Source organism: Trichoderma reesei, assembly GCF_000167675.1.
Source record: "Trichoderma reesei QM6a unplaced genomic scaffold TRIREscaffold_7, whole genome shotgun sequence".
In the NCBI taxonomy this organism is placed as follows: Eukaryota; Fungi; Ascomycota; class Sordariomycetes; order Hypocreales; family Hypocreaceae; genus Trichoderma; species Trichoderma reesei.
The window spans coordinates 1,196,205-1,223,379 of record NW_006711154.1 but is presented as its reverse complement, the minus strand read 5'-3'; the positions used below and the strand labels follow the sequence as shown (position 1 = coordinate 1,223,379).

The 27,175-nt window shown below is 54.6% G+C and overlaps 10 protein-coding genes across 10 annotated transcripts; 5 read left to right on the top strand and 5 right to left on the bottom strand.

Moving 5' to 3' along the window:
- Nucleotides 1-1,435: 1,435 nt before the first annotated feature.
- Nucleotides 1,436-2,227, top strand: TRIREDRAFT_106647 (uncharacterized protein; the record flags this gene model as incomplete). The annotated part of the gene is made up of 2 exons (XM_006964711.1): nucleotides 1,436-1,510; nucleotides 1,571-2,227. The coding sequence occupies 2 exons, from the start codon at nucleotides 1,436-1,438 to the stop codon at nucleotides 2,225-2,227; spliced, it is 732 nt and encodes a 243-aa protein (XP_006964773.1).
- Nucleotides 2,228-4,917: 2,690 nt separating this feature from the next.
- TRIREDRAFT_106646 (uncharacterized protein) lies at nucleotides 4,918-6,951 on the bottom strand (the record flags this gene model as incomplete). The annotated part of the gene is made up of 5 exons (XM_006964532.1): nucleotides 4,918-5,393; nucleotides 5,483-5,604; nucleotides 5,671-5,765; nucleotides 5,831-6,558; nucleotides 6,633-6,951. 5 exons carry the CDS (start codon nucleotides 6,949-6,951, stop codon nucleotides 4,918-4,920), a joined length of 1,740 nt encoding a protein of 579 aa, XP_006964594.1.
- A 1,297-nt stretch (nucleotides 6,952-8,248) lies between these two features.
- TRIREDRAFT_106645 (uncharacterized protein) lies at nucleotides 8,249-12,270 on the bottom strand (the record flags this gene model as incomplete). The annotated part of the gene is made up of 13 exons (XM_006964531.1): nucleotides 8,249-8,463; nucleotides 8,525-8,601; nucleotides 8,692-8,865; nucleotides 9,044-9,159; nucleotides 9,224-9,509; nucleotides 9,584-9,683; nucleotides 9,751-10,169; nucleotides 10,231-10,861; nucleotides 11,006-11,027; nucleotides 11,098-11,196; nucleotides 11,330-11,671; nucleotides 11,734-12,054; nucleotides 12,091-12,270. The coding sequence occupies 13 exons, from the start codon at nucleotides 12,268-12,270 to the stop codon at nucleotides 8,249-8,251; spliced, it is 2,982 nt and encodes a 993-aa protein (XP_006964593.1).
- Nucleotides 12,271-13,492: 1,222 nt separating this feature from the next.
- Nucleotides 13,493-14,713, bottom strand: TRIREDRAFT_60352 (uncharacterized protein; the record flags this gene model as incomplete). Its single annotated transcript, XM_006964530.1, has 1 exon — nucleotides 13,493-14,713. The coding sequence occupies one exon, from the start codon at nucleotides 14,711-14,713 to the stop codon at nucleotides 13,493-13,495; it is 1,221 nt and encodes a 406-aa protein (XP_006964592.1).
- Nucleotides 14,714-16,588: 1,875 nt separating this feature from the next.
- On the top strand, nucleotides 16,589-18,022 carry TRIREDRAFT_3605 (uncharacterized protein; the record flags this gene model as incomplete). Its single annotated transcript, XM_006964329.1, has 3 exons — nucleotides 16,589-17,013; nucleotides 17,113-17,644; nucleotides 17,711-18,022. 3 exons carry the CDS (start codon nucleotides 16,589-16,591, stop codon nucleotides 18,020-18,022), a joined length of 1,269 nt encoding a protein of 422 aa, XP_006964391.1.
- A 129-nt stretch (nucleotides 18,023-18,151) lies between these two features.
- TRIREDRAFT_106642 (uncharacterized protein) lies at nucleotides 18,152-18,746 on the top strand (the record flags this gene model as incomplete). The annotated part of the gene is made up of 1 exon (XM_006964710.1): nucleotides 18,152-18,746. A coding segment is annotated over one exon (594 nt), but the record flags the coding sequence as incomplete, so codon positions are not given.
- A 492-nt stretch (nucleotides 18,747-19,238) lies between these two features.
- Nucleotides 19,239-19,862, top strand: TRIREDRAFT_106641 (uncharacterized protein; the record flags this gene model as incomplete). The annotated part of the gene is made up of 2 exons (XM_006964709.1): nucleotides 19,239-19,260; nucleotides 19,327-19,862. 2 exons carry the CDS (start codon nucleotides 19,239-19,241, stop codon nucleotides 19,860-19,862), a joined length of 558 nt encoding a protein of 185 aa, XP_006964771.1.
- Nucleotides 19,863-20,183: 321 nt separating this feature from the next.
- TRIREDRAFT_106640 (uncharacterized protein) lies at nucleotides 20,184-21,008 on the bottom strand (the record flags this gene model as incomplete). Its single annotated transcript, XM_006964529.2, has 1 exon — nucleotides 20,184-21,008. The coding sequence occupies one exon, from the start codon at nucleotides 21,006-21,008 to the stop codon at nucleotides 20,184-20,186; it is 825 nt and encodes a 274-aa protein (XP_006964591.1).
- A 584-nt stretch (nucleotides 21,009-21,592) lies between these two features.
- TRIREDRAFT_60091 (uncharacterized protein) lies at nucleotides 21,593-22,209 on the top strand (the record flags this gene model as incomplete). Its single annotated transcript, XM_006964708.1, has 2 exons — nucleotides 21,593-21,919; nucleotides 22,039-22,209. 2 exons carry the CDS (start codon nucleotides 21,593-21,595, stop codon nucleotides 22,207-22,209), a joined length of 498 nt encoding a protein of 165 aa, XP_006964770.1.
- A 250-nt stretch (nucleotides 22,210-22,459) lies between these two features.
- Nucleotides 22,460-25,281, bottom strand: TRIREDRAFT_77281 (uncharacterized protein). The gene is made up of 7 exons (XM_006964528.1): nucleotides 25,205-25,281; nucleotides 25,033-25,118; nucleotides 24,795-24,915; nucleotides 24,583-24,696; nucleotides 24,254-24,499; nucleotides 23,404-24,153; nucleotides 22,460-23,348 (listed from the first exon to the last, which is right to left on the bottom strand). Exons 1-7 carry the CDS (start codon nucleotides 25,233-25,235, stop codon nucleotides 23,017-23,019), a joined length of 1,680 nt encoding a protein of 559 aa, XP_006964590.1. The 5' UTR covers nucleotides 25,236-25,281; the 3' UTR covers nucleotides 22,460-23,016.
- Between the last annotated feature and the right edge of the window lie 1,894 nt (nucleotides 25,282-27,175).

Here is a 27,175-nt window from a genome sequence, read left to right as displayed (position 1 = left end):
CAATAGTTCCGGACAAGGAGGGGCCGGCGACGGACATGTCTCCCAGCAGCCAATCAGGTGGCTTCCGGAGCAACATCCGGTGATGTCACGGGTACGTGATGTAGGGTTTAGTTAGACTTTAAGGACTTGCCTGTGGATGATCATCTGCAGCAAGCGGCAGTAAGGCGTGAAGTTTCTGCAAATTCTTACGGTACGGCCTCCTAGTCTTGCTACATTGGCTGGCCGCCCAGGTTGGAAGAGAGACTAAGGTGAGAAGGGTAAACAATCGACATGCCGTTGTTGTTTCACGCATGGAGAAATTTTGAAATTGGTTGCCTCAACCTGGAAGCTTTCATGGTGCGAACCTGGTGGCGATGTTGCTTGTGTGCGCCACCGAAATAGTCCAGGGCGAGGAACTGACAGCAACCGGGTCTGGGACTAGGAAGAAAATTGAGCAAAATGGGTATCAAAATCAACTTAGAACCTAAATCAGATCAGCAAGGAACATGATAGACAGGCTTGCGATTCCACCTCCTCATGCAAGGGAAAGTATGTATGTAGAGTTCTGTGCTTAAGGGTGGCGATCGCAGATTCACCATGAGCGGTCGAACCCATTACGCTCTCAACTGCCGCTCATGATTGGGCCCAAGGGGAAAGCCCGTTAGATCTAGCTATTCCATAGATATCTGTGGCTCCTTTGCCATCGTGGCCACAAACTACGTCTCAGCGTCGACGCCGTGGCCATAAAACCGTATCATCGTGAGCCGTCGCTATGCCATAGAGTTCCCTCACGCACACGCACACCTGGTACGTACATCGACAAACGGGTGTAGATCATGCCTGTAGGACAAGTTTAACGACGTTTTCCCCGCAAACCTAAAGTCCTGCATGTATTTGTCCGTTTCCTCCCGCCATGACTCGAGACAAGAGCATCAGCCGCGGCAGGGAAAGGGGAAGTGGGAAAGTCAAGATGTGGTTCTGTGAATGTCCCAGACTATTGCCGACGAACATCAACAGCAAACCTCTCGAATAAAATGACAGAGAGTAAGAGAATGGTGGCACAGAAACGTAGTGGAAATCTTACAAAGATGTTAGGGGGCATTGGTGTGCCACGCCGTAGCGTCAGGGTCTCATATATCTTAGTCTGTGGCAAGGGAGGCGGATTCGCGGGATGTATCAGAGGCTAGAACACGGGAATGAATGGATCACGGTGCCATTGGGCGAAGCTGGGCGACTTTAATGCCCGCCGAGACCACGATATCGCGGATTAAAGCTTCGGACGCTCTGCCCCTGTCACGGAGGTCCCTCCGGTTCGTGCCATTGGCTTGACAACCACGGCTGCAGTTGCTTGCTAGCTTTATATCTATTTCGCCGAAGGGCATATTTATTGCTGATAAGTGGACACTTTTCCGTCGGGGCATGTGAGAGATTAAAGTAGCACGCAGACTTCGCCATCATGTCACTGCCCAGCTTCGTCCTCACACCAGCCGGAAGCTCAGAAGCACAGCAACCAGCGTTAAAGGCGAGAAAGGTAGGTGGCCGCAGGTTCTGATCCTCATGTTTGTCCGCAATCCGCTTCTAATGGCAAAAGTTGACGCACGGCTGGGCTGTCCCGACCTCGATCGCGGCCGACGACCCTGAGCCCAGCCACGCCGAGGAGCAGTCGAGCACGATTCAGGACGCATTTCTCCCTCTACAAGCCGCCGAATTCCCCATGCTGCAGCAAAGCAACCCCGGTTCGTGCATAGAGCCTCGGATGATGGACATTGCTGCTACTGCTGAGGAATTTCTGTTCCCAGTCACGTCCCGGGGCGAAGCCGCTTCGTTAGATCCTTGGCTCAATGTACCAGACTGCCAATCCGAGCCCTCAATATTCCAACCTGTACCGACGCAGCAAGTTTTCGATGTTTTTCAGCCGCTATGGTCGTCCGGAGAAGTGGCTTTTGAGCCTCCCGACTTGGAGAATTTCAGTGCAGTGCCGTATCCTGAAGGGGCCCCGATTTCAGGAAGTCTAGAGACCCTGAAACAGAGCATAGGGCAGTTTCAACTGCCTTCCGACGCCATACCACCTGCGGAGGGTATTCCACAACTGACAATAGGCCCTCAGAACCAAGCAGAATCAAAGGCGAAGAATGGAATAGCTCGAGGACAGATTATCGACCAAGTGCTGGACACCCTGCGCCAGATGGATAACAACATCAGAGCTTCAAACCGACTACACATGGCCGATATAGCCAGCCTTGATTAAAGAGCCCCGAGTCTTGTTCTGTTCATGCGTTTGGGCGGTCTCTGTCGATGTTCAGCGTGTCAATGTCAGTGCATAGCGGGATGATTATGATACCACTGCGCCTAACGAGAGATATGGCATACTACCGCGACGATATTCACAATGTCTATATGCGGTCAGAATATCAATTTGACTCCTATTTCTCAAGAAATACTTACTTCAATCCCACTCTAGATTTGACGTTACCTCGGAATGTACCAACCTACTGTTTTGGTTCTCTTCTGAACACTTATGCGGCCCGGATCCTGGGAGAGGCGGACCTCAAGGCCGAGATCCCTCCCGTAGGACGATTGACCGTCTTTGCTATCTAGGTTGCACTCATCCTGCCCGTAGGTCCTTAGTGGCCGGGTTTGATCACGAAATTTCAGAAGGAGAAAAAAGGAGGAAAAAAACAACAAGTGCCCACCCTGCGATTCGAGCCTACACCCCTCACCACCAGGCCGCCAGCCGCGGATAAGCTCACCTCGATGGGTTGCAGCTGGCATTATAGAGGAGCTTCAGGTCATCGAATGCCAAAGTGGCCGCTGAGAGCGCCAACATCAGATCATGCCATCAACTGTGACGGACTGATTCGCATTATGTAGTTGGGAGACAGACGTGCATGGTCCAAGTCTCGTGCTAGAGCCTCGCGGGCTATTCCGCCACATCAGAAACACATGGTCAAGTGTGGCGAGAGGCGGCACTCTTGTTCTCACAGGCTGTTGTGACCACCGCTTCGGATAGTGCGAACAAAGGTAGCATCACTGTATGGTGCTATGCGCTAAATGGCTTTATAGGGTGTATGAAGGCGACAATACATACAAGGTCACTGCTGCAAACAAAGTGAGTAGGGCGGTCCTCGAGAAATGCTCGCCTTTCTTACCTCCGATGCTCAAGTTGTTAGCCAAGCTACCTGACGATAATCTGGCCTTTTACACGTCCATCTTCAAGCATCCTCACTTGATAGTGTAAGGCCAACCACAGCGATGTCCACTATATAACAGACGGCATTCCCAGATTAAGCAGATATAATGTAAGAGAGTCACTTTCTCCTCATCCACAGGCCGTCCAAGGCACCAGTCGTCATTCTGGAAATGAGGCAACAACGGCGTCTCAACTACTGTTATAACTGCCTGCCTGAATGCCCCGGTGTAAGTCTCTCGGTCAGCCTGGCCAAGCCCCGTTTCTCACCGCGTTCGAGGTCGATCAATCCAGGCCTCCAAGTGTGGCTGATGAGTTGAATGTCTGAATATGTGCCCTAGTAGATAAAACATAATCCCATCATCTTGTCCTTCCATTTTCCGATACCATGTCGCAGTTTCGTGATCGATAACCGGCGTCGTGCCTTGCGGTAAAGGCAGGCTTATTCCCGGTAGGCACATTGGTAGACTATGGGGGCTGTGTCAAAAGCCACAGCATCCACTCCTTCTAGCCGTCATATATGACCATCGCGTGGTTCGTCGATTTCAGGCTTCTCTGGCATAAGAAAAACACCAGGTGATTCGATCCTGCGAAATAGAGCTTTCTCACCGCTCGTTCACCTCGTCACCGAGCCCCCCCGAATTTGTTCCAATAGTCTAGGACAGCAGGTATAAGCCCCAATTTGACTGAATAGAAAACGGAACAGCTGGGTTTTGAGACTGTAAGCCCTGTTTTTCTCGACTCTCTCACATTACAAGCCAGGAGTAGCAAACAGCTGTGCCACGCTGCGCCGCGCTTGGACGTTCCTTTTAAGCTCTATCTACAACTCCATTGGCACGACAAAAAAGCCATGTTTCTCCATCAAAGGAAATCTGGACCGTATCACCTGCCCTTGCTTAAATGAAATGCTCATAGGAACCCCAATGTTGTGACTCAAATGAGAGAGGCCTCACCCACCTCTAATCAAGGCCCGTTCCAGATCATATCAGATAGATCGGTGACGTTGACTGCCTGTGAAACAGTCGGAATAGTAATTGTAAAAGCTCGAGTATAAAATTGACATTCACTCCCGGCGCCTAGGAACTTTCGACATTTTGTTTCAGACGTTGTACAACAACTGTTTCCAAAGAGCCCGTACAAAACATCATTTGCACTTTGTAGCCACGATGCCTGGACAGCCTCCTTCGAATAGAGACCCGAAGCAGGGAGCAGGCGGTCACTCTGCTAACAGGCAGACTCAAGGAGCACCGAGGTAGACTTCCAAGCCAAAGACTTAGTATGGTTCTAGGTTGCTGATGACAAGACACAGGTCCGGAAATGGCTCGTCCAGTTTTTCCATGAACCGGTGGCTGTCCACCCGCGAGAGACACGAGACGTGGGACTGGGAGCAGAAGGCGAAGAGGAGAACTGACAAGAACAACAAGCTATAAGCAAACGGAGTTTGACGAATAAACCAGAGAGAGACAACAAAGAACGGATGAAGGAAACCCCTCGAACAAGCGCGTTTGAGTTGCACGTCCAGGTATGAGATGTTCATCATCATGTCATCGTATCGTCGTCCATCAATCCAAGAGACAAGGCATCTATCTGACGATGAAGCTGACCAGCACAGAATGTAAACTACCCAACACGCCATCGATAACGTACACCATCTGGCAGCATTTTCCGCTGCAATAGATCATGCCCATTTTTACCCCCATCCATGGCTGGACCATGATCAGGCATTCTGCCTCTCAATGAGGCCTTCATATTCACGCCTCCGCCTTGAAATCAGCCCGCTGCAAGCCCTGCCAGTCCCAGGGCTTCGTGTCCGCCTCCTCCGGCGAAGGCATGCTCCCCCAGTACTCAACCCCCGGCACCTCATTCTCCGCGGACCACGACTCCTCCACGCCAAAGCATGCCTTGATAATCTGCTTCTTGATGGGCTTCTGCGACACCGTCTGCGGCATCTCCTCACCCGGCTCGAGGACCTTGACCAGCACGGGGAGCATCCACTTGGGCAGCGTCTCGTTCATGTCGGTCCGCAGGCGGGCGAGGTCGATCCTGTGCGCGCTGTTTCGGCCCTGCAGTTCCTCCTGGTCGCGAGTGAGGCGGACGACGGCGGCGCAGATTTGTTTTGCTTCGTGGTCGGGGACGCCGAGGACGCAGGCTTCGGTTACGTAGGGGAGAGCTGTAAGTGCGACCTCGACCTGGACGCTGGGTATGCGGTAGTGGCGGAACAAGATATCTGGAGATGCTAATCAGTACTAGGAATCAAGCAGCACGGTAACGGACGGAAGATAGTATAGAAAAGTAGAGAAAGGGGAGGAAGCGTACAGTCAGTGTTGGCGCGGCCTGAGAAGATGTATTCCCCGTCCCTGAGCTGGGCGAAATCCCCGGTCTTGAAATACCCCTCGTCGTCAAAGGCGGCCCTTGTCATTTCTTCATCGCCAATATAGCTTAGAGAGCCTTGTTAGCACCTTATCCTTTCCTCAATCGTCATACTCGACTTGAGAAATACTCACTGTGTCAGCATGAATGGGCTCTTGACGCAAATCTCGCCGTGATCGCCCGCCGTCAGCTTGACTTTGATGCCCGGAAATGCTACACCAATAGCATCCTGTCCATTCCATCATGTTAGCCCTCTCATACATGCTCCCAGCAGAGCAGCTTCAGAGCACATACCGAACGTTGTGTGCCATCAAGGATCTTGAATGTCGCCAGTCCTCCAACTTCCGTTGACCCATACACATTGTTAAACACCAATCCAGTCCTGCTCTTCCAAAACCTCAGCACCGAGGGCGACACCATGGCTCCAGCGCAGTGGATGATGCCAATGTTCTTGAACGCCTTGATGTACTCTTCCTGCTCATCCTCGCTCTGAACCTCCAGCCACTCCTTCATCTCGCGCAAGACTCCGGGCGTGAATCCCGTTCCTGTGATGCGGTTGTCACGAATCACTTTCCATATCTTCTCCACGCCGGCTCTCTCTCTCAGGATGTGCAGCTGCTTGCCCGTGAGCATGGGTTCGATGAGGCTGATTGCGCCGCCCAGCCAGTGCGGCGGACGGAAGCAGACAGTCTGACAGTTTGCAGGGGCATCCGGCTGGAAGACGATGCAGATCCGAGGCAAGACGGCGCCCTTGGGAGGTCCTGTTGTGCCAGATGTGAAGATGACCAGCCCGGGCCCTCGAGGATCCATCGTAAGCGTCTCGTCAATGGTGACATCAATCTCCTTTACGGGCTCGGCATCGCATGAGATGGGTATTGATACGATCGTCTTGGAGTCAGGCGAGCCGCTGGTGAGAGCGGCTATCCGCTCGGCTTTCTCGTAGCAATCTCGGCCGGCGAGGATGCATGAAGCGTTGGAGCTGTTGACAAAGTATCGGGCCTCTTCGGGGAGGATACCAGAGCCTAGAGTGCACGATTAGCTTGATATGGACGTTTGACAACCATGACGCTCTGGAAGGGAAAAAACAGGTACGCACCAAAAGGAATAGGTGCTCCTCCTAGTACTCGCACCGCAAAAAAGGCAACAATAAACTCATAGCCGCTCCTCGTCAGCACAGCGACGTACGGCGCCTCCTCCTTCAGGATGCCTCGCTCGGTAAACGCAGATGTGGGCAATTGCTGGCGCACGAGGTCGCGCATGCGCAGTATGTCGGCGATGAGCTCCTCCAGGCTCTTGTCGAAGCCAAAGTGGTCGTGGATAAAGGGCCGCTGGTTGGCGCACCGCTTTGCCGAGCGGAGGAACTGGACGAGGAGGAGGTCGTTGGGAAATCGTTCCCGCGTCGAGCCGACTGCCATTGCGGTGGACGGTGCTGGTAAAGTATGTACAATATCAGACGTGTATGTCGATACGTCGGTCTAGGTATGTGTATATACCTAGGCGAGGTGGTATTTGTATGTGCTGCGTGTTGATGTATGTGAGTGAGGGATGGTGGTTTGGTGATATCGCCAACCAGATGCAAGAAAGAGTGTGCCTGTGACATGATACAAGGCGCCGGACAGTGCCTCACTTTTATCATGCAACACATCTCCTCCGCATCGCAATCGAGAAACTCCGTCCGGTCTTCTTTTCATACATAATCTCCCCTCCTATCAGCCCCGATTCGCCCACACCAACACCAAACACCAGCGACAAACGTGAACAAAAGAGACCATTTGAGAAAATCTCCGAACAGCGAAAGGCAGAGCAAAGGAGAAGCAGGGTCATCGGACAACGGAGAGCGACCGAAGGGGTGTTTGTTTGCTTTGCGGCTTCACCTCCCCCCTTCATCCTTGCACCAATGCACATGCAATGCAACATCCCAGTAGGCATCTCGCGTGTTAAAGCTCGTTGCCGCTTGACTCGTCGACAGGGATTCGATGACTTGGGAAGCCGCCCGCAGCTCGGGTTTAGCGAATTGCTGTCGATTTGACCAGCGTGTGGGTTGTTGTGCAACCGTGGCAGCGATCCATTTGCACGGAATGTCTCAGTCCTAGGGGCGAATCTGTCTTCTCCGCAACCTGGATTGATGATCGTCGTCACTCGAGTCTCAATCTCCAACAGGACCAAATTCAGCTGTGATGGCTGCAAGCACAGACATCACTGGCCATAAAGATAGTACTGACAAGACCAACCATCCAACCCAACAGCGTGACTCCCTGTGAAGGAAACACGATCCCGAGCACTGCTCCTTATGCGCCCCCCTCTGAACCACTTACACGCTCACTGGCGGTGCCTCGGCTCCGTCTCACCCACGGAAATCGCTGCCCGTCCCCGCATCCCGTCCCCCCATGGAACCAAAGAAAAGCCAGAGGCAAGACATCCGAAGCCCCTGTTGCATGTCCGAAGCGTGCGGCCGAGCCCAGCTGAGCGCCTCGAACGTGCCAAAAGAAAAATGAACCCACATGCCGCCCATGTCTCGCATCGCACAGCATCTCTGCAGACCCGTGCGTGTCCTGGCCGTCGGCCGGTTGCACGAGAGATATGATATCACATCAGTTGTTTTGTTACCAATAAGAAGCGGCTGTACGACCCGATGTCCGTAACGTAACCCAAGACACAGAGCACGTTATTCTGTCTCTCGCCTCTGGCGCCTCGCATGTCTCTCTCCCTCTGCTAGACTAATACGCCCTCGTCAACCTCTGGCTCGTAACCCTGCGGAATCGCCAAGCGCCCAGGATCAACCGACGACCGCCATTCCGCCCGATCAAACGCCGCCTTGACCAGCTGGAGAAGCATCATGTCGCTTCCGCGAGACCCCAGGATGGAGCCGCTAAACGGCCGGTCCTCGTTTTGGTCGGTGACCCGTGAATAGTAGCGAGTCTGTGCGACTGGTATTGTTCAATCAGCGACATGAGGAGAGATAAAGGGGGGGGAGACAAAACAGCTCACAGGGAACGACAAGATGCGGCAGGCCCAAAAGAGGAGCGAGTGCTTCGGGACCCAGGCCTTCGATGGCGCTGGGTGGTCTGGCTCATTGTTAGCTGCATGCGCTGCATCCTGCAAGCAATATAAACAACAAAAGGGCCAGAGAGAGGGAAGAGAGGTAATCAACACACGGTGGCAGGTCATCGCGGTACTGCACTGTAGTCGGAGGGCCAAAGGGTACGACCACGATGGTTTCCGAGTCTCCCACTATCGGCATGATGCTCTCGTTGAACCATTGTCTGAAGACTTCGATCCGCCTGCGGTGATGTCCGTAGTCTTGCGCCGATTCACTCTCGCCGATGCCCCTGATAACCCCGTGCAGCAGCCGGACGTTAGCATCGTGTTTATCTGCAGGCCTAGGAATTCACCGCTGACCGAATCCTTGCATAACTAGCTTCAAGGATACAGCAGTCACAGCAGCCATGCCTCTGTGGGTTTCGAGGCTCTGCAGATGCTATCGGGGATTCCAAGTGATAAGCTTACCATCGAAACCGGGGCGTTGCCTCAATGTACGGCTGCCGACCATACTTCTCTTTATAGTCACTTCGGAAATCTGCATACTCGTGATAGAAGTCGTAGCAAAATGAGTTAAAGGGCGCCTGCATCATGAAATCAGCACGTCACAGACTCACAGTCAACACTTGGCAAAGAAGTCTTACACACCTCCTTCATATACTCTTGGAGGCTTTGCTTTGTATCGTCGGGCGGGTTGGCATCCCAAGTCTCCGATATGCGCACCCTCTCAGCCTTGATCCCGAGGAACCTTTCCAGCACAGCGACGAAGCTGTCGTCGAGAGACTGGTCGTCTTCAGAAGCAGGGGCATAGTCCAGTAGGTAGATGATGCGCTTCGGAAACGGCACGTCGATGCTGGACGTGTTGAGCGTTACATGGGCGAAACGGAGCAAGTCGTGTAAGTCGCGGCTCATCAAGCCAACCGCAGAGAGAGCCCTGCAGCCATGGGTTCAGTCAATGCGAGTCACTCGATGCGGGCTACATAAGATCCTTCGTTTCCGATGACCTACCTCGAGTCAACTGCCCACCCTAGCTGCGATGCTGCGCTGGCCGATACTCTGATGGAGTAAACACCATGCAGACGCCCTTGCTCACGAGCCCCCTCGAAGGCTAAACACATATCAGAATCAGCTTCTTCACACCAATATCCCATTCACCACCCTTCAAGGGCACTCACCGTCTGCTGCTACAGCATGTTCCATCCATGCATAGCCGCTCACACTCGCTCCAGCGCCAGCTGCACTTCCACCAGAGCCTTGATATCCGTCGCCTCTCGGATTCCACGGAGCCTCTACGTCCACCCATTCCCTGCCAGAGTCGAGCTGCGACGACTTTGTCTTTCCTACAATGATGGCGCCCATGTCGATGAGTCTCTGTGCAAACTCTGCCGTTTCCTGGTCCTCAGCCCCGTACAGCTGCGTCCAAGCTCGGCTTGACATGGTCGTCTGGACGCCTTTTAGCGATATGGCGTCCGTGATGGCAAGACGGACTCCAGATAGAGGCTTGCGAATGGATGGCGCAGGATGATAAAGTCGCGACGGCACGGCAATGGATTTGCGTGAGCCATCATCCGAGAGAGAAGAGAGTGCTTCAAATCTGCACTCTGCATCAGACATCTTTCCCGCAATTCTAGGAGGGAGGGGGAATCATGACTTACCCATCGTCAGAACCGTTGATGCTGTTAGGAATCACCCCAAAGGTAAAGGCATCCAGCACATCGTCATACAATCTCCACGCCTGATACAGGTTCGGCCCATGCAGAAAGTACGGGCCCGAAGGTAGATCTGCAAAAGCAGCAGCCTGAGCTTCATCTTCAGCGCCAGTTGACCGCAAGGTAAGCACCGATCTGCCGCGGGTGTCTAGATCACGGTTGACGACAATCGCTTGCTGGCCCTTTTCAGGCTTCTCTACCAGGATGCCGCCAAAGTCCGGCTGGAAGACATCGTCCACAGTGCTGAAGAGGTCGAGGATGCCCTCGAGATCGCTGTTGATTTCGCTGGTGGTGAGGAGAGTGACGGGAATAAGCGCGTCTGGATTGATGGTCTCTTCAATCGTGCCCTTGAAGAAGTCAATCGATAGCTTTGCCGTTGGTACAGGGAATCTTACCAGCTTCTGCGGATGCAGCAGATACTGGGTGCCTGCTATCACGACAGTGAAGAGATTCTTCATCTTGATGCCCGGCGTCGACGATGGCGGGTTGGGCCTCGAAAGGTGAGAATGGGCATAACCGGGGAGCTGCCTCTGCAGCAAATCCCGCGCCCAGCCCAGATATTTGCTCATCCTCCCCCCTTCAGAAAGTTACCAGAGACGATGTCAAATTCGCGATGATGGAGGTTGTGAGATGAAAACATTCGCGTCGAGATGAACAATGTGACACGGAGACACGTTACTAGCAAGGCCTCTTATGAGTCTATGAGGTATGTGTGTCTTACTGTGGGTGTCTTGATTGGCTGTCTGCGCTATAATAACCCCGTTTGTGCAGCAGCTTAGATGGACATTGAATGACAGGATATGTAAGACTCACGATGTAATTTCCGGAAAAAGCATCGTAGACATATTCTAATTGTGACGATCGGTTGTAGTTGATCTTGTGTCTGTTACTTTCGACATCTACTGGCAACAACTGTAACCTTCACCTACCTGTCGGGGGTCCTTCAATAAGCAAGCTCTCCCGTGTGCTTAACCACCAGCTTTCCCCCCTCCGCAATCTCCCTCTCCCTCCTCACCAGCTCCTCCACCGACCAGTTTGCACTCACATATCTCCCATTCAGAAACGCCGCCTCCTTCGTCGTCAGCCAAACCGCTGTTCCACCCGCCAGCTCCGGCGTGTCCTTGGAAAAGCGCACAAGCCACTCAGTCGTAATGTCCGTCAAGATCGTCCCCGGATGAAGACTGACAGCCCGGACATTGGGGTTTTCGACGGCAATGTATCCCGACAGATGCGTCAGTGCCAGCTTCGACAGGCTATAGCTGGCCTTGCCGGGAACCACGTTGAAGCCCAGGGCGGACGTTATGTTGATAATGGTGGCCTGCTTGGCTGTGCCCACCAGGTTCAGGAATCCCTGAGTCATGATGAGGGCGCCTTTGAGGTTGACCTCCTGGGGGGAAAAAGTCTCAGCGCGTGACGGTGCGTAAATGCAAGACGGTGATAATGACTTACTATGCCATTCCAAACATTGGCAATCGATGCAGTCCGCAAGGGCTTGCCCTCGTCCGTAGCGCCAGCATTGTTCACCAGGACATCTGCACTTCCAAAGTCACTCCGGATCTTTTCAAAAACCGCCTTGACCGACGCCTCATCTGTGACATCGCACGCGGCTGGCACAAATCGTGTCTTGGGAAACTCTTTTGACAGTTCTTCGGCTGTTTCCTGCAGCTGCTTGGAGCTACGGGCAATGAGGACAATTGCTTTTGCTCCCGCTGTTGCAAAGGATCGTACGAAGCCCTTGAAGACAAGAAACCGAAAGCTATCAGCACCAATCTTCAGTAGATGTGCAGCCACAGTTGAGTTGCGTACCTTTTTCCCGATCCCTTTGCTAGCACCCGTGACAATCACAACTTTGCCGTCCTGTGACAGGGCGGTGTTAGACGGATCGATGGCAGGATAGACATCCCGGTAGAGTTCCTTGGTGAAGGCCTGAGACTTGATCACGTAGTCATCTGGAAGGCCTTGAAGAGGGTCTGAGCCAATAGCCATTATTGTGAGTGAGGGTGGTATTATCCGTTTACGTCTTCTATAGCATTGAGGATTAGTTATATCTACACGGCCGAGTCTTGACGGATCATTGAGTGTTTCCTACCTTGACTAATTATTCTTCAAAGTGTGTCTAACTCTTGTATGGCTTTGAGAAACAATGCAACAGTTATCGAGAAGAACACGACGGCCTGCAGGTATACCATCACGCAAGGAGAACGAGAAACGACCCCAATATATAGACAACCACCATGCCAACCACGCGGAGGCTCAAGGACCGACGTTCCACCAAACACATCACATTATCCAAGACAATAATTACGCTTGACCAGATATAATATTGCATCTCGTTTGTCCTTCCGGCATATGGATCACAACCTTCCAAAATCTGACGTTGCAGTTGCATACAGACAATGTGGGCATGCCCAGGACTTGAAATCTCACCGCAAGAGCCCGCAATGTCCGCATAAAGCCGCAACAGCTTCTATTCTTGAAGCTTCTATTCTGGTCACACTCTGATCAATCTCGCTGGTTACTTATGATTGGCATCTCGAATTCCCGGATATAGTCGACCAGCAGCACCAAATTCCACGGGGCATTTACTGCAGCTCGCCCAGAACATGCCGATCTCATATCTCGGGCTTTCACTCGACTTTTCACGAATGCAACCATCGAGCCTCACGGGCTTCTTCGACATGTCGAGCACAAAGATACCGATATGTATCTCTGATATAAATTCTGAGAACTCTTGCGTCTTGCGGGCCAAGAAGATTGAACCATGTCATGTTCTGTTTCTCTCAAGGCTATTCAACACCACAGAAGGGGTGGCTAACGATGTTACTCACTGGCCATACAGCTTCACAAGCGCTTATCACACGTGTATGCCACGCATGGATGGTTCTGACTCACTACTGAATGAATGTCAAGGATATAACAATCAGTGAAGGGCGCATCGCTTCGCCCACGTGATACCTGCATCTGGTATTCTCTGCACTTCACTTTGACGAAACAATGCAGGCTATCAAACATTAAGTGAGTTGAGTTATTATATAGTCTATCACCATTTCTATCGTTCATCCTCCTCACTACACTGGGTCAATACAGAAAAAACAGACTCACTAACCGTCTAGCCATGCTCTCTCAACCCACAGCATCATATTAGTATCCCACGCCATCATAGCCTCGAATCTCACAATAAAGCCCCTTTGGCCTCATTAACAGCCCTTCAAAGAACCGACATCGTGTTCAGCGCAGGATCAGCCGCCGCGAATGCTTCCTCGGCGCTCGCCTTGGGAGGATAGATCACCCAGCCGTTGATCCACCCCTTGATCTCTTTTGCAGGCCCCCCGGACTTGAGCACTTTTCGATCCCATCCGTCACATACAACGGCGCCCCAGCTTCCCAGGTCCAGACACGTCCCATAGTACGGCTGCCTATACGGCTGCCCCTGGACGCCGAGTAGATCGGCCGCCGCGTTGTGTCCAGCAGATCGGCCCAAAGGCATCGCGTGCTGGCACGACATGAGCGTATGGTTGCCCTGATCGTCAGTCTCGGCACACGCCGCATCTCCGGTGGCGAAGACGTCGGGGGTTGACGGCACGCGAAGGTCAGAGTCGACAAGCAGTCTTCCCTGCCTGTCCTTGTCTCCCGGGATCTGCCTCGTCAGGGGCGTGGCCTCGACTCCAGCCGTCCAGACGACGGTCATGGCGTCGATTCGCTCCCCAGATGCCGTCGTCACGCCTCCCTTGTCGATGGAGGCCACGGCGTTTCCCAGCTTGGTCTCGACCTCAAGATCGGCCAGGGCCTTTGCAATGACTGGGCGAGGATTAGGTCCCAAATCAGGGCCAATGACGTCCGTCTTCTCGACGACAACGACCCTCACCTTCTCGCCCATTCCTAGTATGGCCCGTAAGCGTCGAGGGAGTTCCGCGGCCAACTCAATGCCCGTGAAGCCTCCACCACAGACAACGACGGTGTTTCTCGCGGAACTCGAGGGCAGTGACGCCAGACGCTTCAGATGGGCCTCAAGCTCCGCCGCTTCAGCAATAGTATCAATACTGAAAGCGTGCTCACGCAGACCTGGAATCTTGGGCTTCACAACTCGGCTGCCCGCCGCCAGCACCAGGCGGTCATACGAAAGAGTCATTCTCTCGCCAGTGGGATCGACCACCTCCACCTGCTTGTCGGCGGTACGAATCGCATCCACGATGCCTCGCACAAACTTGACTCCCGTGGCGGTCAAAAGTTCGCCCAACGGGACAGACATGCCAGCAGCGTTGGCCTCGTAGAGGCGAGGCCTAGTGACCAACTTGGGCTCAGGAGCAACCATGACGACGTCGATGCCACTTCCAACCCGATCCTTGTGCTGCTCAATGAGTCTTCTGGCGGCGAGGGCGCTGTAGAGGCCAGAGAAGCCAGAGCCAACGATGACTATGCGCTGGGCCATGGCGAGAAATTCCTTGTGATCGATGGTGATTAGGCTGCTGAAACAAAGATATGTAATAACGTTTGCTAGCGGTTTTGCTTGAGGTTTTGTATGCTGATAAGAGGCGCCAGTATCGCTTGCTTGCTTGTTCCTGTCGATGCAGCTGGTAATGCCGAGAAAAAGGAAACGATTTCAACATTCGATCTGGCCCCTTTTATAGACGAAGTCGTCGCTTCCAAACCCGCTCAACAAAACAAACAATCTACGCAGATCCATCAATATCAAACGCATCATACAACTACAATCTCCATTCTGGCGCTGCGCATCGAAAAGCCTTTGCCATGTTGAAGCTCTTCCGGAGTTCTCAAAAACGGATACCCGGGTGGCCATTTCGTGATGGAGCACGTCGATGGTTTGATTTCAGTTGGTCTGGAAGCTTATTAGTCAAGCGTCTCCATGACGAATGGTTTGCTAAAGCAGAGAAAAGACACATGGACTTTTACAGCATATGGGGAAAACAGGGAAGGGGGTTTGTGCAACTCTCTCGGTATGATCACAACTGTCCATGAAACTCGTTGGTTCGTGGAAATACAGACTCCACCAGTCCCAAGGCTAGGGATTGCCACCAAGGGAAAAGTCCAGGTCTGCGTCCAATTGGGGGTTTGACATGAACACAGAAACAGTGTTAGCCAGGGGAGTGAATTCGGTAAGACGGACGTTGCCGCGGGTGGGAGTGCCGTGGTTGGAAGAGGGGAGATATGGAGGGAGCAGAGGAGGAATAGAGTAGACTCTGTCTGTAGTGGGTGAGATGTAAGACAACAGAACAAAAAGGCAGGTATCCTGAGCAGGGGGGTCACGGGAAATTAGGTCTCTGAGGTTGCTTATAGATGCAGATACGAGATCGAGTCAATGGCTTGCAAGGGGACTGCGAGCCTGTTTCTTATTTAGCAACCGGATTCCACGCCTGTCGGTCCTCGCCCGATCCCCGAGGAGGCGAAGCCATCCTATCATGTGCTTTGCGGCCACCGACAGAGGTCACAACGCCAGGAGAGTCTATAAGCACTAGGCTCTGGTAGAGGGAAGAATGGAGGCTTTCAGACAAGCATGGAATCGATATTTTTTTTACTCTGTCCAAGTTTCCCGTTCATTCACTTCGGTTATTTTGCATACACGTCTTGTAATGGTGGTTATACAGTGTTAAGAGAGCCCCCAAGGGACTGCCCTACGGCTATTAATCCAAGCCATGAAAGATGATATACCCCATAACCCAAGGAACAAGAGCCAGTAGACCGGAAATGGAAAGAAATGATCAGAATCTTTTATAATTAACGCTGTCGATTATTTGTAAATTCCCTTCTCTCACTGCAGATAATCAAGGCAAATTAGCCAGCAATGCCCTTTACGAGGCAAAATAAATGCCGCCCAGATTTTTACATCTCCGGCATGGTCGCCGAGAGCCGTACAAGTGAGCCCGGGTAACCGATCTGTGGCGGATAGCCGGATCGGATACCCGCGGGGTCCAAGCCGGTATACAACGGGCTTGGCCCCAGAGCCTTGCAGTTGACCAGCTCGCCCAATTGACCCTCTTCCTGTGATGCCCCCCTGGGAGCTTTCTGGCAATCCAGCTCGACTATTGTTTTCCCGCTGTGCTGTTTCAGTCTCGCAAACAGTTGCCCGCAGCAAGGTCGTGGATTATAGGATATCCCCGCCGAGAGAGCATCGATCATCAAGGATCCAAGGGGGGGAGACGCAGCCTTTGCCTCACAGAGAACATACATTGAAACCCGCAGCAAACACAAGCGCATCAATAGTTCCAGTCCCCAATATACGCGGGAAACCCTTCACATCATCTAATCTCAAAGGCCACTCTCAACAAGGACCCCCCTTTCCATCCCCATGGATCCGGAACCAGACCTCGGCACCGCCAAGTCTGGCTCCCCCAAGCCCGCCTCAGGCACCCGCGTGTCGCTGGCCTGTCTGCCCTGTCGAACCCGCCATGTCCGCTGCGACGCAACCAAGCCGCGCTGCAACCGCTGCTGCGAGGAGGACAAGGAGTGCAGCTACGCAAAGTCGCGGCGCGGCGGCCTGGATCGAGCCGCGCTGGCCGCCCGCAGGAGTCAAGCTGCTGCTCAGGCGGCTGCAAAGAAGAGCAGCAACAGCAACAGCAACAGCAACAGTAACGCCCACAGCAGCAGCGGCAGCAGCAGCAGCAATGGCCAGCCCTCGCCCGCCGGGAGCAACGACGGGACCCGGCTGACCTCCGGCCTCTTCCCGGCGCATCACCCGGAGCCACCGCCGGCGACGGCCATCGACCCAAGCCTGTACACGCCCCCCGACGACGCCTGGTCATCCATCCTGCCGTCAGCGGACCTGCAGTCCGTGGACGTCACCGGCGACATCTTCATCGACGCCTACTACAGATGCTTCCACCGCTACCACCCCTGCGCGCCGCCTCGCCGGTTCCTGGAGCGCTACCTGCAGGACCAGATCCGGCAGGACGAGCTGCGGCCGTTCGTCTACGTGATGCGCTTCGTCGGCAGCATTTACCTGAGTAGCCACCAGCCGTCCCTACGACCACGGTGTCAAGAGCTAGAGGAGCTCGCCGCCTCCGTCATCGCCCGAGTGCCCCCGACAGCCATCAACTTCTTCATGGTGCCCTGCCACGCCATCTACTCGGCCTGCTTGTACTGGCGCGGGAACACAGCCAGCTCACGGCACCACATGAACACGGCCATCCAGCTCGCACTCGACTTTGGCATGCAGCGGCGCGAGTTTGCCGTCGACCACGGGGACGGGGATCCCGTACTGGAAGAATGCTGGCGGCGCACGTGGTGGCAGGTGTACATTATCGATGCGTACTACGCTGCCATCAAGCGGGATGCCGGCTTTGCTACGTTTCACGTTGACGCGACGACAGATCTTCCGTGTGAGGAAGACGAGTACGAGCGAGGGGTAAAGGCTTACACCCCCTTATGAAGTGTCAAATGCGTCCGTCCGATTGTTAACAGTGCTCCATAGGAAATTCCTCGCCCCAAGACACTAGAAGAGTTTGAATCGCGCGAGTTCAGCTCCGAAGACACAGTCTTCTCATCCTTTGCCTATCTGATAGGCGGCGTGCGCGGCATGGCATCGGCCATGGCCAGAGTTCTCGACTTGCCGGCCAGCAATGCGTCCGATTCAGGGGGGCCATCGCCCAAGGTGCTCGAGTCCGTCGATTCCATCACCGAGGGCTGGCTGCTGCTGCTGCCAGAGTCCAAACGCGACATCTTCTCTGCCGACGGCCAGGTCGACGAGCTGATATTCCAAGCCATGATGGCTCTTCATGCGTAAGCAAAACCCCCCCTTTGCTACGTTGATGCCTGCTCAACTCCCGGCTAACGCCACCATCCACAGCACAATTGTCGGCCTCCACCGGCCCTTCTCCAACTGCGCCTTTGACCCCCTAGAATGCATCTCCAGCTGCTCCTCCCCGCCAACCACCACGCTCTCCTCCCACTCCGACTCGGGCGCCGAGTTCCGCCTCATCCACACGGTGAAATGCATCCGCGCCGCCGAGGCCCAGATCGGCCTCCTCGCCCTGCCCACCAAGCCCTGCAGCCACACGCCGTTTGTCGTCTGCATGCTCACCACCGGCACGCTCTCCCTGCTCGCCGCCTGCCGGTACACCCTGCGCGGCCAGGAGCTCGCCGTCGCGCGCGACCAGATCCGCATGAGCATCGGCTGCCACAAGGCCATGGCCGCCGTCTGGCCCCAGGCCGGCAGCAACCTGCACGAGGTCCAAGCCATTGCGCGAGAGGTCCTGGGGCTACCGACTGGAGGCATTGGCGGCAGTACCAGCAGCAGCAGCAACAACAGCAGTAAGCAGCAGGTAAAGACGCCAATACTGGAGCACATTCTGCCGAGCCCGGGGCCGCCGTCTCTGTCGGGGCCCGACTCGAGCAGCGATTCTCTCAGCCCGTTTCCGCTGGATAACCTGCAGACGTACTGGAACATGAGCTCCATACAACCAGACATGTCTTTCCAATGGTGGTCAGGCGGCGAAAGCCACGTCTGAGCATTGAGGTGGACAATGTCAAAAGCAACAAACAATACCAAAACAGAAGAGAAAAAGCTGTGCTCTTTTCTGCATGGCATAACCAGTATCACGAAACAATCACCACGAGACTTACAAAGGCATTCCTACTTGTACAATAATAATGTATGACATAGAGGCTATGATGCAAAATTAGCTGGTACATTTATAACCTCGTCTCTAACTAAATAATAGATTCCACACTCGAACATGACGACACAATGGACTCTTTGATATCACTTCTATCCTCTAGTAGTAGTGACAAGAGATGCCTGCGTTGAAATTTGCAGTGCGCCCGAAATAGAAACAGGGTCGCTTCCCCACTTGCCGATCCCGCTCTGATTGATTTCCCGGGGCTTATCTCTTATCGATTGCCCGTCCCTCGAATAAATTTCCATCCACCAAAAAAAGATGCATATCGCGCCTCTCCAATCTCCCCAGCAAAGCCATACTCAACCCCCCCAGATTCGCACCATGGCCAAATCACAAAACAGACGTCAGTCCGCTTTTTCCAAACCTTCTCTCTTCTTCTCAACAAACTCCAGCTAACAATCTCATCCAGCGCCCTCAAAACGCTCCCGCGCCGCCCGCCGCGCAACATCCCCCTCCATCAACACCGACAAGTCCCTCAAAGAAGTCTCCCTCCCCGGCTCGACCTCCAAATCATCCACATCCGCCGTCCTCCCCTCCGTCCTCGCCGCACGACACTCCGCAGGCGTCACAAAAAAGTCCAAGCGCGGCCGCCAGCTCTCCGCGCGGGGCCGCCGGCGCCAGGAAAAGGGCCTCGAGATGGCCGAGGCCTTTGTCGAGCGCACGAGCAAGAAGCTCGAGAAGAGCATCGGCAAGGCCAAGGTCGTGCAGGCGCGGGCCAAGAAGTGGGACGACATCAACAAGGCTGCGGAGGAGAGCAGGAGTAATGCGTTTGAGGTGCTGAGAATGGCCACTGGGGAGGACGATGACGATAAGGAGGGAGAGACGAAGATGGAGGAGTGGGAGACGGAGGACGAGATGGATGGGGAGACTGTCGGTGCTGCAGCTACAGAGGTTGCTGCACCCGCTGCGCCGGTGCTGGATGAAGATGATGATGTGATTTTGTAATGAATCATGACTGGGACGATGGCCGTTTAGAGCATTTGGAGGATGATTTTGCTTTGTTTGATACCTGTTTCATGGGACTGGCGTTTTTTCTTTCTTTTGGCTTCTAGAAGAGAAGAGGGACAATGAATGGTATGCGCACGCCATATGGCTTCAAAAGAATCGAAATGAACACCTTGGTCAAGGTTCATGCTCATGTACAAGCATCTTGGTTCTCTATGTGTCATAGTACACTACTATACAGCCCGTATATACCCACCATCAGAGCACAGGATACTTCTATACTACACGGCATTATCCAAAGAATCCCCACCCCAAAGACTCTCATGACCGCCTGACCCCCTCCAAATACAGCCTCATCGTCCCCCCAACCTGCCCCTCCGCCTTCTTGACCTCTCTCGCCCCCACCCGCTCAATCTCCTCCTTGACCTTCTTCAGCACGTCCTTCGCCTCGTCCGCATCCACCGCCCTGCCCCCCTTCTTCTTCCCAACCAACAACTCAACCTTCATCCCCTTCTCGAGGAAGCCGCCCATCTGCCGCATCTTGGTCGCCAGATCGTGGCCCCCAATCGCCCACGTCAGCTCCATCTCCTTAGTCTTGGGCTTCGCCGCCGCGCCCACCTTCTTGCGCTCCTTGAGCGCCTTCTGCCGCTCGTACTCGTCCTTCTTGTTGACAATCTTGCACACGGCGAACCGCGCCGGCGTGCCCTCCTCCTCGTCGGCGGGCACGTACGGCGACACCATGCGCAGCGACTCCCCCGGCTCCAGCTTCGTCAGCACGTACCGCGTCGACAGCGGGCCCTCGGCGCTGCCGTTGTCAATCACCATGATCTGCGGGTCGGTGATTTCGTGGTCCCAAGGCGGCCGGTCGCGCCCGGACTTTTCAATGTCGCGCTGCGTCGTGAAGCGGCGGTCGTAGCCTCGGTCCTTGTCGTCCGGGTCTTCGGGGGGCGCTCCTTTGCTGCCCCCCTTGCTTCCGCCTTTGTAGGGCCGTAGATTGCTGGCGTAGAGCCTCGCTTGCCGCGTCGCAGGCCGGTACTGCAGAGCTGAGCGGGAGGACCATGTTGGCAAGCTCTGTCTGGAGGCTTGACAGCCGAGTCTGGAGAGGAAGGATCTCGTAGCGTCGCAGAGGCACCGAGGAGCCGCCATTGTTTGATGTGTATCGAGTGATGATGAGTGAATGAAGCTCGATACCAGTAGAGAGAGGGCAAAAGAAGCGGAGGGATGAGAGAGAGGACTGAATGCGGAGGAGTAGCTGTGCCAATTGACTGTGACGGTGGGGGAAGAAAGGTCGAGAATTAGAGGCTTGAGAGTTGAGGTATACTAGCGTCAAGTTCGCAAGCTCTGGTCCCCCCCAGAATATGGGGAGTTGTCAGCCAATCACAGCTGCGCACTGTTACTACCTTAGTAAGTGATGAAGCTTACCTTACCTTACATGTGCCATGAATTTCACAGACATCCTCATCGACTCTCAACATACAGCCGCAACTCCATCTACACAACCTTCAACACAGGACACGGACACACCTCTCATTTGCCGTCTCACTTATACCCTCTCGTTTCACTGGGTAAACCCTTATACAATCTCATACAATCTCACTTCACACAACACCATACCATATTCTCATCTCATCTCATCTCTGCTCTTCTCTTCTCTTTCCCTCTCTCTAATACCACAGCTCATCTCATCCCCATACACACCACACACACACTCACCTCTCCTTGTAACAGCCATGATATCCCACCTCCTCGGCCACCCCCTCCGCTTCACAATCTCCACCCTCAAAATAACCTGCCTCGCCCACCTCGCCCTCTCCCACGCCCTCCAGGTCTCCCCCGCCCAGGGCCCCTCCATGCTGCCCACCTTCACCGTCGACGGCGACTGGATCGCCGCCGACATGACATACCGCCTCGGCCGCGGCGTCAAGGTCGGCGACCTCGTCCTCTACAAGATCCCCATCTTCGCCACCCAAAACGGCGTCAAGCGCGTCATCGGCATGCCCGGCGACTACGTCTCCCTCGGCACTCCAGGCGAGCCGGGCGAGGAGCAGATGATCCAGGTATGCTCACACATACGCGCTGCAGTCTCTCAGGCTCTCTGTCTATTGCCCTTTGATTCCGTCTCGGCTGTGATTCGTGCTTCAGTTCTGGAAATGAAGAGACTGACAAAGGCTTGTAGGTTCCCGAGGGCCATTGCTGGATTGTTGGCGATAACCTCCCCGCCTCGCGAGACTCGAGGCAATTCGGCCCCTTGCCACTCGCCTTGATCCAGGGCAAGATCATAGGCAAGATACTGCCCTGGAAAGACCGCCAATGGGCAAAAGATGGTCTCGAAAAAGTAGACCCCTGAATCTGGGGATTGCAGTCACCCATTACACATCACATCTTTTCGTACCACCACGTATCCACGGCACATCAGCATGGCAAGAAACGCATAGCATCATTAAACTCAGTCACCAAAACATCTAGATAAGACAGGCGGCCTCAAGGGCGGACAACTGGGTGTCAAGCATGTAACATATCCTTGTCTAATTACATCTGCTTTTGCTCATACCCCAATCTCTCGAGTCCGCCTTCATCATCGTTGTCTCTACTGTCATTCCAAGAGGCATGCTGAACGAGTCGCAGTCATTGGCTGCGTAATATGATCTGTACAAAAGAAAAAGAAGAAAAAAAAGGAAACAGGAAAAGGAAAAAACAAAGCAATAATCGCAAAGGAAACAAAAGCCGGCATATGCATCTTTCGAACATGGTGCTTGTCCTACTCGTCCCGTAGCAAAGCAACCTCGCTTCGGCTCGCGCAAACAATAAGGGGGTCTCTCCTGGAATAGCATATCATCCGAAAATCTTCGCTGAGCGGGGAGGTAAAACAAAGTATCCGAACGAAAATCAAGGACCAAGGCCATAGAATCGAACAAAGGTCGGCGAGGGTAGTTGCCCATTTTCCCAACAAACTTGGACGCTCGCATGGGGAGGCAACGGCCCTCCTGGCTTGATCTGGAACAAAGCTTGAGACGCCTAAAACACCGTCGCCCTCGTCATGCCACGCTGCTCATCCTTGCAGCCTGGTCTGACGGTTTCAAAACACAGTTGCAAGTTGAAAAACCCAATCTTTCTCGCAGATGGAATAGGACCGAAAGGGAAAAGTGGCTGGCATTTAGCCCTCAATGTGTGCCTTGGAAACGCTGCTCTGGCCCAGGAGCTCGAGACATCGCTGAGCCAGGTTGATGACCTCGCCCTCGTCCTCCTCCTCGGCCTCGGGATCGGCAACCTGGCGGTTCGCAATGCGTCGAATGTTCTCGATGATGTCGTCGGCCTTGCCAATCTGGCTAATCAGAGTCTTGTCTTCGGATTCAAACAGCTGCAGAAGCGTCCACACAGCAATGTGCTGGAAGGTGGCGTCCCCAGACTGAAGGAAGCGGCAGAGGTAGCCGTGGATACCGCCGTTGGGCTCGTTCCAGTTCTGGACAAAGATGGAGTAGTCGCCGACTAGCAATGGTTGCGTTAGCGCGAACATTCAGATAATGACTGAGGAATTACTCACCTTTAGAGGACAGGTTGCCCAGAGCGGCAGCGCTGTTGCCCTGCACCTCAATGCTCTCCGAGTGGGTCAGGGGAATCAAGACGTCGCACACTCCGAGGTTCAACAGGTGGGACTTGAGGTCGTCGCTCAGGGCGAGCACGGCAATGGCAGCCGTCATCTCCGACTGGACGGTCACGGGGACATCCAGGACCAGCTGCTTGCACTTTTGCACGGCTCCAGCCTCCAACACCAAGGCCTTGTTGCGATCCGAACTAGCGGCCAGGTTTCGCAGCGTCGAGATGGCGTGGCACTGGATTTCTTCGTTGTCGGTAGAGCCCAGGAGGTCCACGAGGGGCTTGAGGAAGTTTGCCTCGATAATGGGAGACTCGTTCATGGGATGGATGGAGATGTTGCGAATGCAGGCGACGGCGGAGAGGATGAGAGGCAGGTATGACGACTGGAGGAGGCGAAGCAGAGGTTGCAGGCCGCCGGCGCGGACAATGTCCAGCTGGTATTTCTCGTCGGAAGCCAGGTTGCGGAGGGCCAAGGCGGCCTGGCACTGCACCTTGGGCGAGGACGAGTCCATCAGGTTCACGAGAGACTGGACAAGCTTGGGTTCTGAGGAGGCCAGTTTTCGCCTGTTGTTGGCATCGACGGCAATGTTACTCAGGGCGGTCGTACAATAGTATTGGACGTCGACATCTGGAGAGGACAGGAGCTGGACAAGGACGGGGATGGCGCCAGCGTTGACCAGCTGTTGCCGGTTCTCGTCTATCAAGGTCGCGGGTTAGCAGATGCATTTGCCTTCCATCTCACCTCCACTTGGACATGATGACATGACAGCACAAAGACAAAGATTGGGTCAACGCACCAGAATGTGTCATATTGAGAAGGGCGCCGGTCGCATTTCTCTGGACTCGCATGTCCTTGGACTTGGCCAGCCTGGTCAAGGGACCGAGAGCCCCTGACCGGGCAATCTTGGCCTTGTTCTCCTCATGCGTAGCCAGGTTGGTGATGCATCCCACGGCGTTGCACTGGACCTCGACGTTGGGCGAGAGCATCTGTCGGATCAGAGGCGTCAAGCCGCCGAGCTGGACGATGAGGACCTTGTTCTCGGCTGCAGAGTGGGCGCACGCAGCAGTTAGCAGCTGGTCATTTCTGATGGGGTAGCACCACCAGCTGGCAGAAGTGGTTGCTTACTGTTGACCGCAAGGTTGCCAAGTGCAGCACTGGCGGCCCGCTGGACCTCAATGTCAGGGCTCTGTAGCAGGAAGAGGATGGGTTCCAAAGTATCTCGGTCGACCTCGCGGACATCTATCACGCGTTTCTTCGCATTAGCAACAGCGTCACCGCCCTTGCGTGGCAGGCCCACGATCCCGGCCGCAGGGACCAGGTGCCCGACAGAGGCGTACCTCGTTCTGTGATTTCGGCAAACGTCAAGCTGGCGCTGCGTTGCAGGTCGATGTTGTCCGAGAAGACGAGCGTGCTGAGAGCTCGGAGGGGTTCGCCAGAGAAGAAGTCGGTCTCGCCGCGCTGCAGGCGTCAAGAGAAAAAGGTCAGCTTTGGGCCCACGAGCCAGAGGGAGACGAGGGACCAGGAGGGACGCCAGCCAAGTAGCATCGCATGTCTCCGGCCTCAGGGCAGACGCACGTTTTCGAGATACTGCAGCAGATCGGCCACCGCCTCTCGCTCGCTGTCGGCAAGAGCGGGCTCGTAGAGGCCATCACGGGCTCGCCCTAGAAACAGGAGTCAGAACCAGCCTCGGAAGGGGGCCAAAGAGGCCCGTAGAAACACACGACGGCGGATGTCAGGGCTCGCTCACCTCCGCAGCATGACGAGTGGCAGATACCCATGGCGGCGACAGCTGGGCGTGTGGTCGACTTTGGGGGGCGGGCGGAGATGCAGCGGCAGAAGAGGGATGAAGCTGGACAGAGGCTGGCGGTGCTTTGTTGATGCTTTTGCTGCGTGCTGCCGTGCTTATTATTTAGGCGGTGGTGATGGAGCTGCGACCGCTAAAGCCCGTCCGGCTAGCGCCACCTCTAATGGGCTCTGATGGGTACCTGGCCCTTGTACAGCAGCGCTGGCGCAGGCAGTTGGGGGTACGGCGCAGAGACCGCGGCTGCCGCTGGGCGTTGGTGGTGGCGCCAAGTACCAGCTGGGTCCCGGCGATGGGCCACGGCAACGGGAGCGTGACGAAAGGGCGGGTCGTGGAGCAACTGGGAGGTCCAAGTCCAGTGGCTGCTGGCGCGATCGAGGCCGCTAGAGCGAAGCAACTGCAAGCTGCTGTGGCCACTGAAGCGCGGAGTCGAGAGAGGTTGGGCAATGCAACCTTGAATGGGAGTCTGGACGGTGCTGGAGACCCCGTAAAAGAGAAGATCCCCGTAAAAAGAGGCGAATTGATAACAAAAGGACGGCTTGACCCGTTGATGCAGTAGATAATAGATGGGGCGTTAGAGTGGTCTGTCTGTCTGTTTGTGCTGAGATGGATGGAGACTATTCTGTCGAGTATGTGCTGTGCTATTCTGCTGCTGTACATTGGATGTGAGGTGACAGAGCCTCGGGATGAATGGATGGATGTTATTACAGTATCTACCTACCTAGAGAGCCTGCAGAGAGAAGCAGACACACGTGCAAGTACCTACTAAGCAACAGGCAAGGGCGGGCGTGGGAACATGAAGGGGGCCAGCAAAGAAAGGGATTCGCGGCCGGCGATGCGGTGACGATGCCTTTCCTTGTTCCAGATCGGATCGCTTCGACCGCCGCAGAGAGGAGAAAGAACATTCAACGGCAAGGGCTGGGCTGGGCTGGGCTGGGCTCCGGAGAAGGGTCTGGCTGACTGACTGGACAGCAACGCTCGACGTTGAACCTTGAACTGCAGCGTTAGGCCTTGCTGCTCGCAGGGGTGGCTGAAGTCGTCACAAGCACATGGGGCTCTTGTCCAGACGGTACTTGCGGCCGCTATGGAGAGCCCACGCTGGCGCTAGGTACCTCGACGACGGGACCCCCCATCAACCCATGCAAGTCGGCCTCTGCTTGGGCGACATTGGGGATAGTGAAACGGAGACACTAAGGCATTGCCTAGTCGTGGTCAAGGGCTCAGATAGACGGGCTCTGAGCAGAAAGAATGAGATATTACTGTATGCGGCCAGAGATGCTGGCAGAAGGACCTTTGAGCGGTTGATCCACCGCAGTACTGTACGATTATGCGCCTGACTGGCTTGAGGTGCGCATATCACGGTCAAGATTCAGACCTAGAAAGCAGCGATTCACCAGAACCGAGCTGATCCGAGAGGCGAGGTGGTGTCAGGTTGTCTGGCTCTTCGTTTTGAACGGTACGATCCCTGCCGTCAGGCATCCATCCATGGCTCATGCAACGCCTCTCTCTCGTCGCATGAAACATGCACCCATCCATTGTTGGATGTAGGTAGGTATGTATGTATGTACAAGATACGCTACATGGCCAGTCATGCACGACAGCCACTCCGTCTTGCTTCATGCCGCCTCTCCAAGTGTCTATTGGACCGTTTGCACTCCCAATCTTCCACGAACAGGTGTTTGGGGCTCTACGTGTTCACGCCAGCCCGGTGCTACATGAATTTTCAGAGGCTACGAGTGCATGGGGCTGACGCCAACAGCCGTCTCATTCGCAGTGGTCGGGACTGGCGAGCCTCGAAAGCGGCGGTCTATGCTGGTTTAGGCAGCGTCTTGATGAGCTTGTGTGCTTTGCTTGCGTGCGTGCTTCTGCTCGCGAGGGCTGGAGTGCGTGAGAGCGAGGGTGAGTTGAGTTGAGTGA

Coding starts and splice junctions, on each gene's coding strand:
- TRIREDRAFT_77281 (XM_006964528.1), bottom strand. CDS start 25,235: ATGGGTATCTGCCACTCGTCATGCTGCGGAG. Junction 24,697..24,794: donor TGCCGAAATCACAGAACGAG/GTACGCCTCTGT, acceptor AACGCGTGATAG/ATGTCCGCGAGGTCGACCGA. Junction 24,154..24,253: donor TCTCAATATGACACATTCTG/GTGCGTTGACCC, acceptor CGACCTTGATAG/ACGAGAACCGGCAACAGCTG.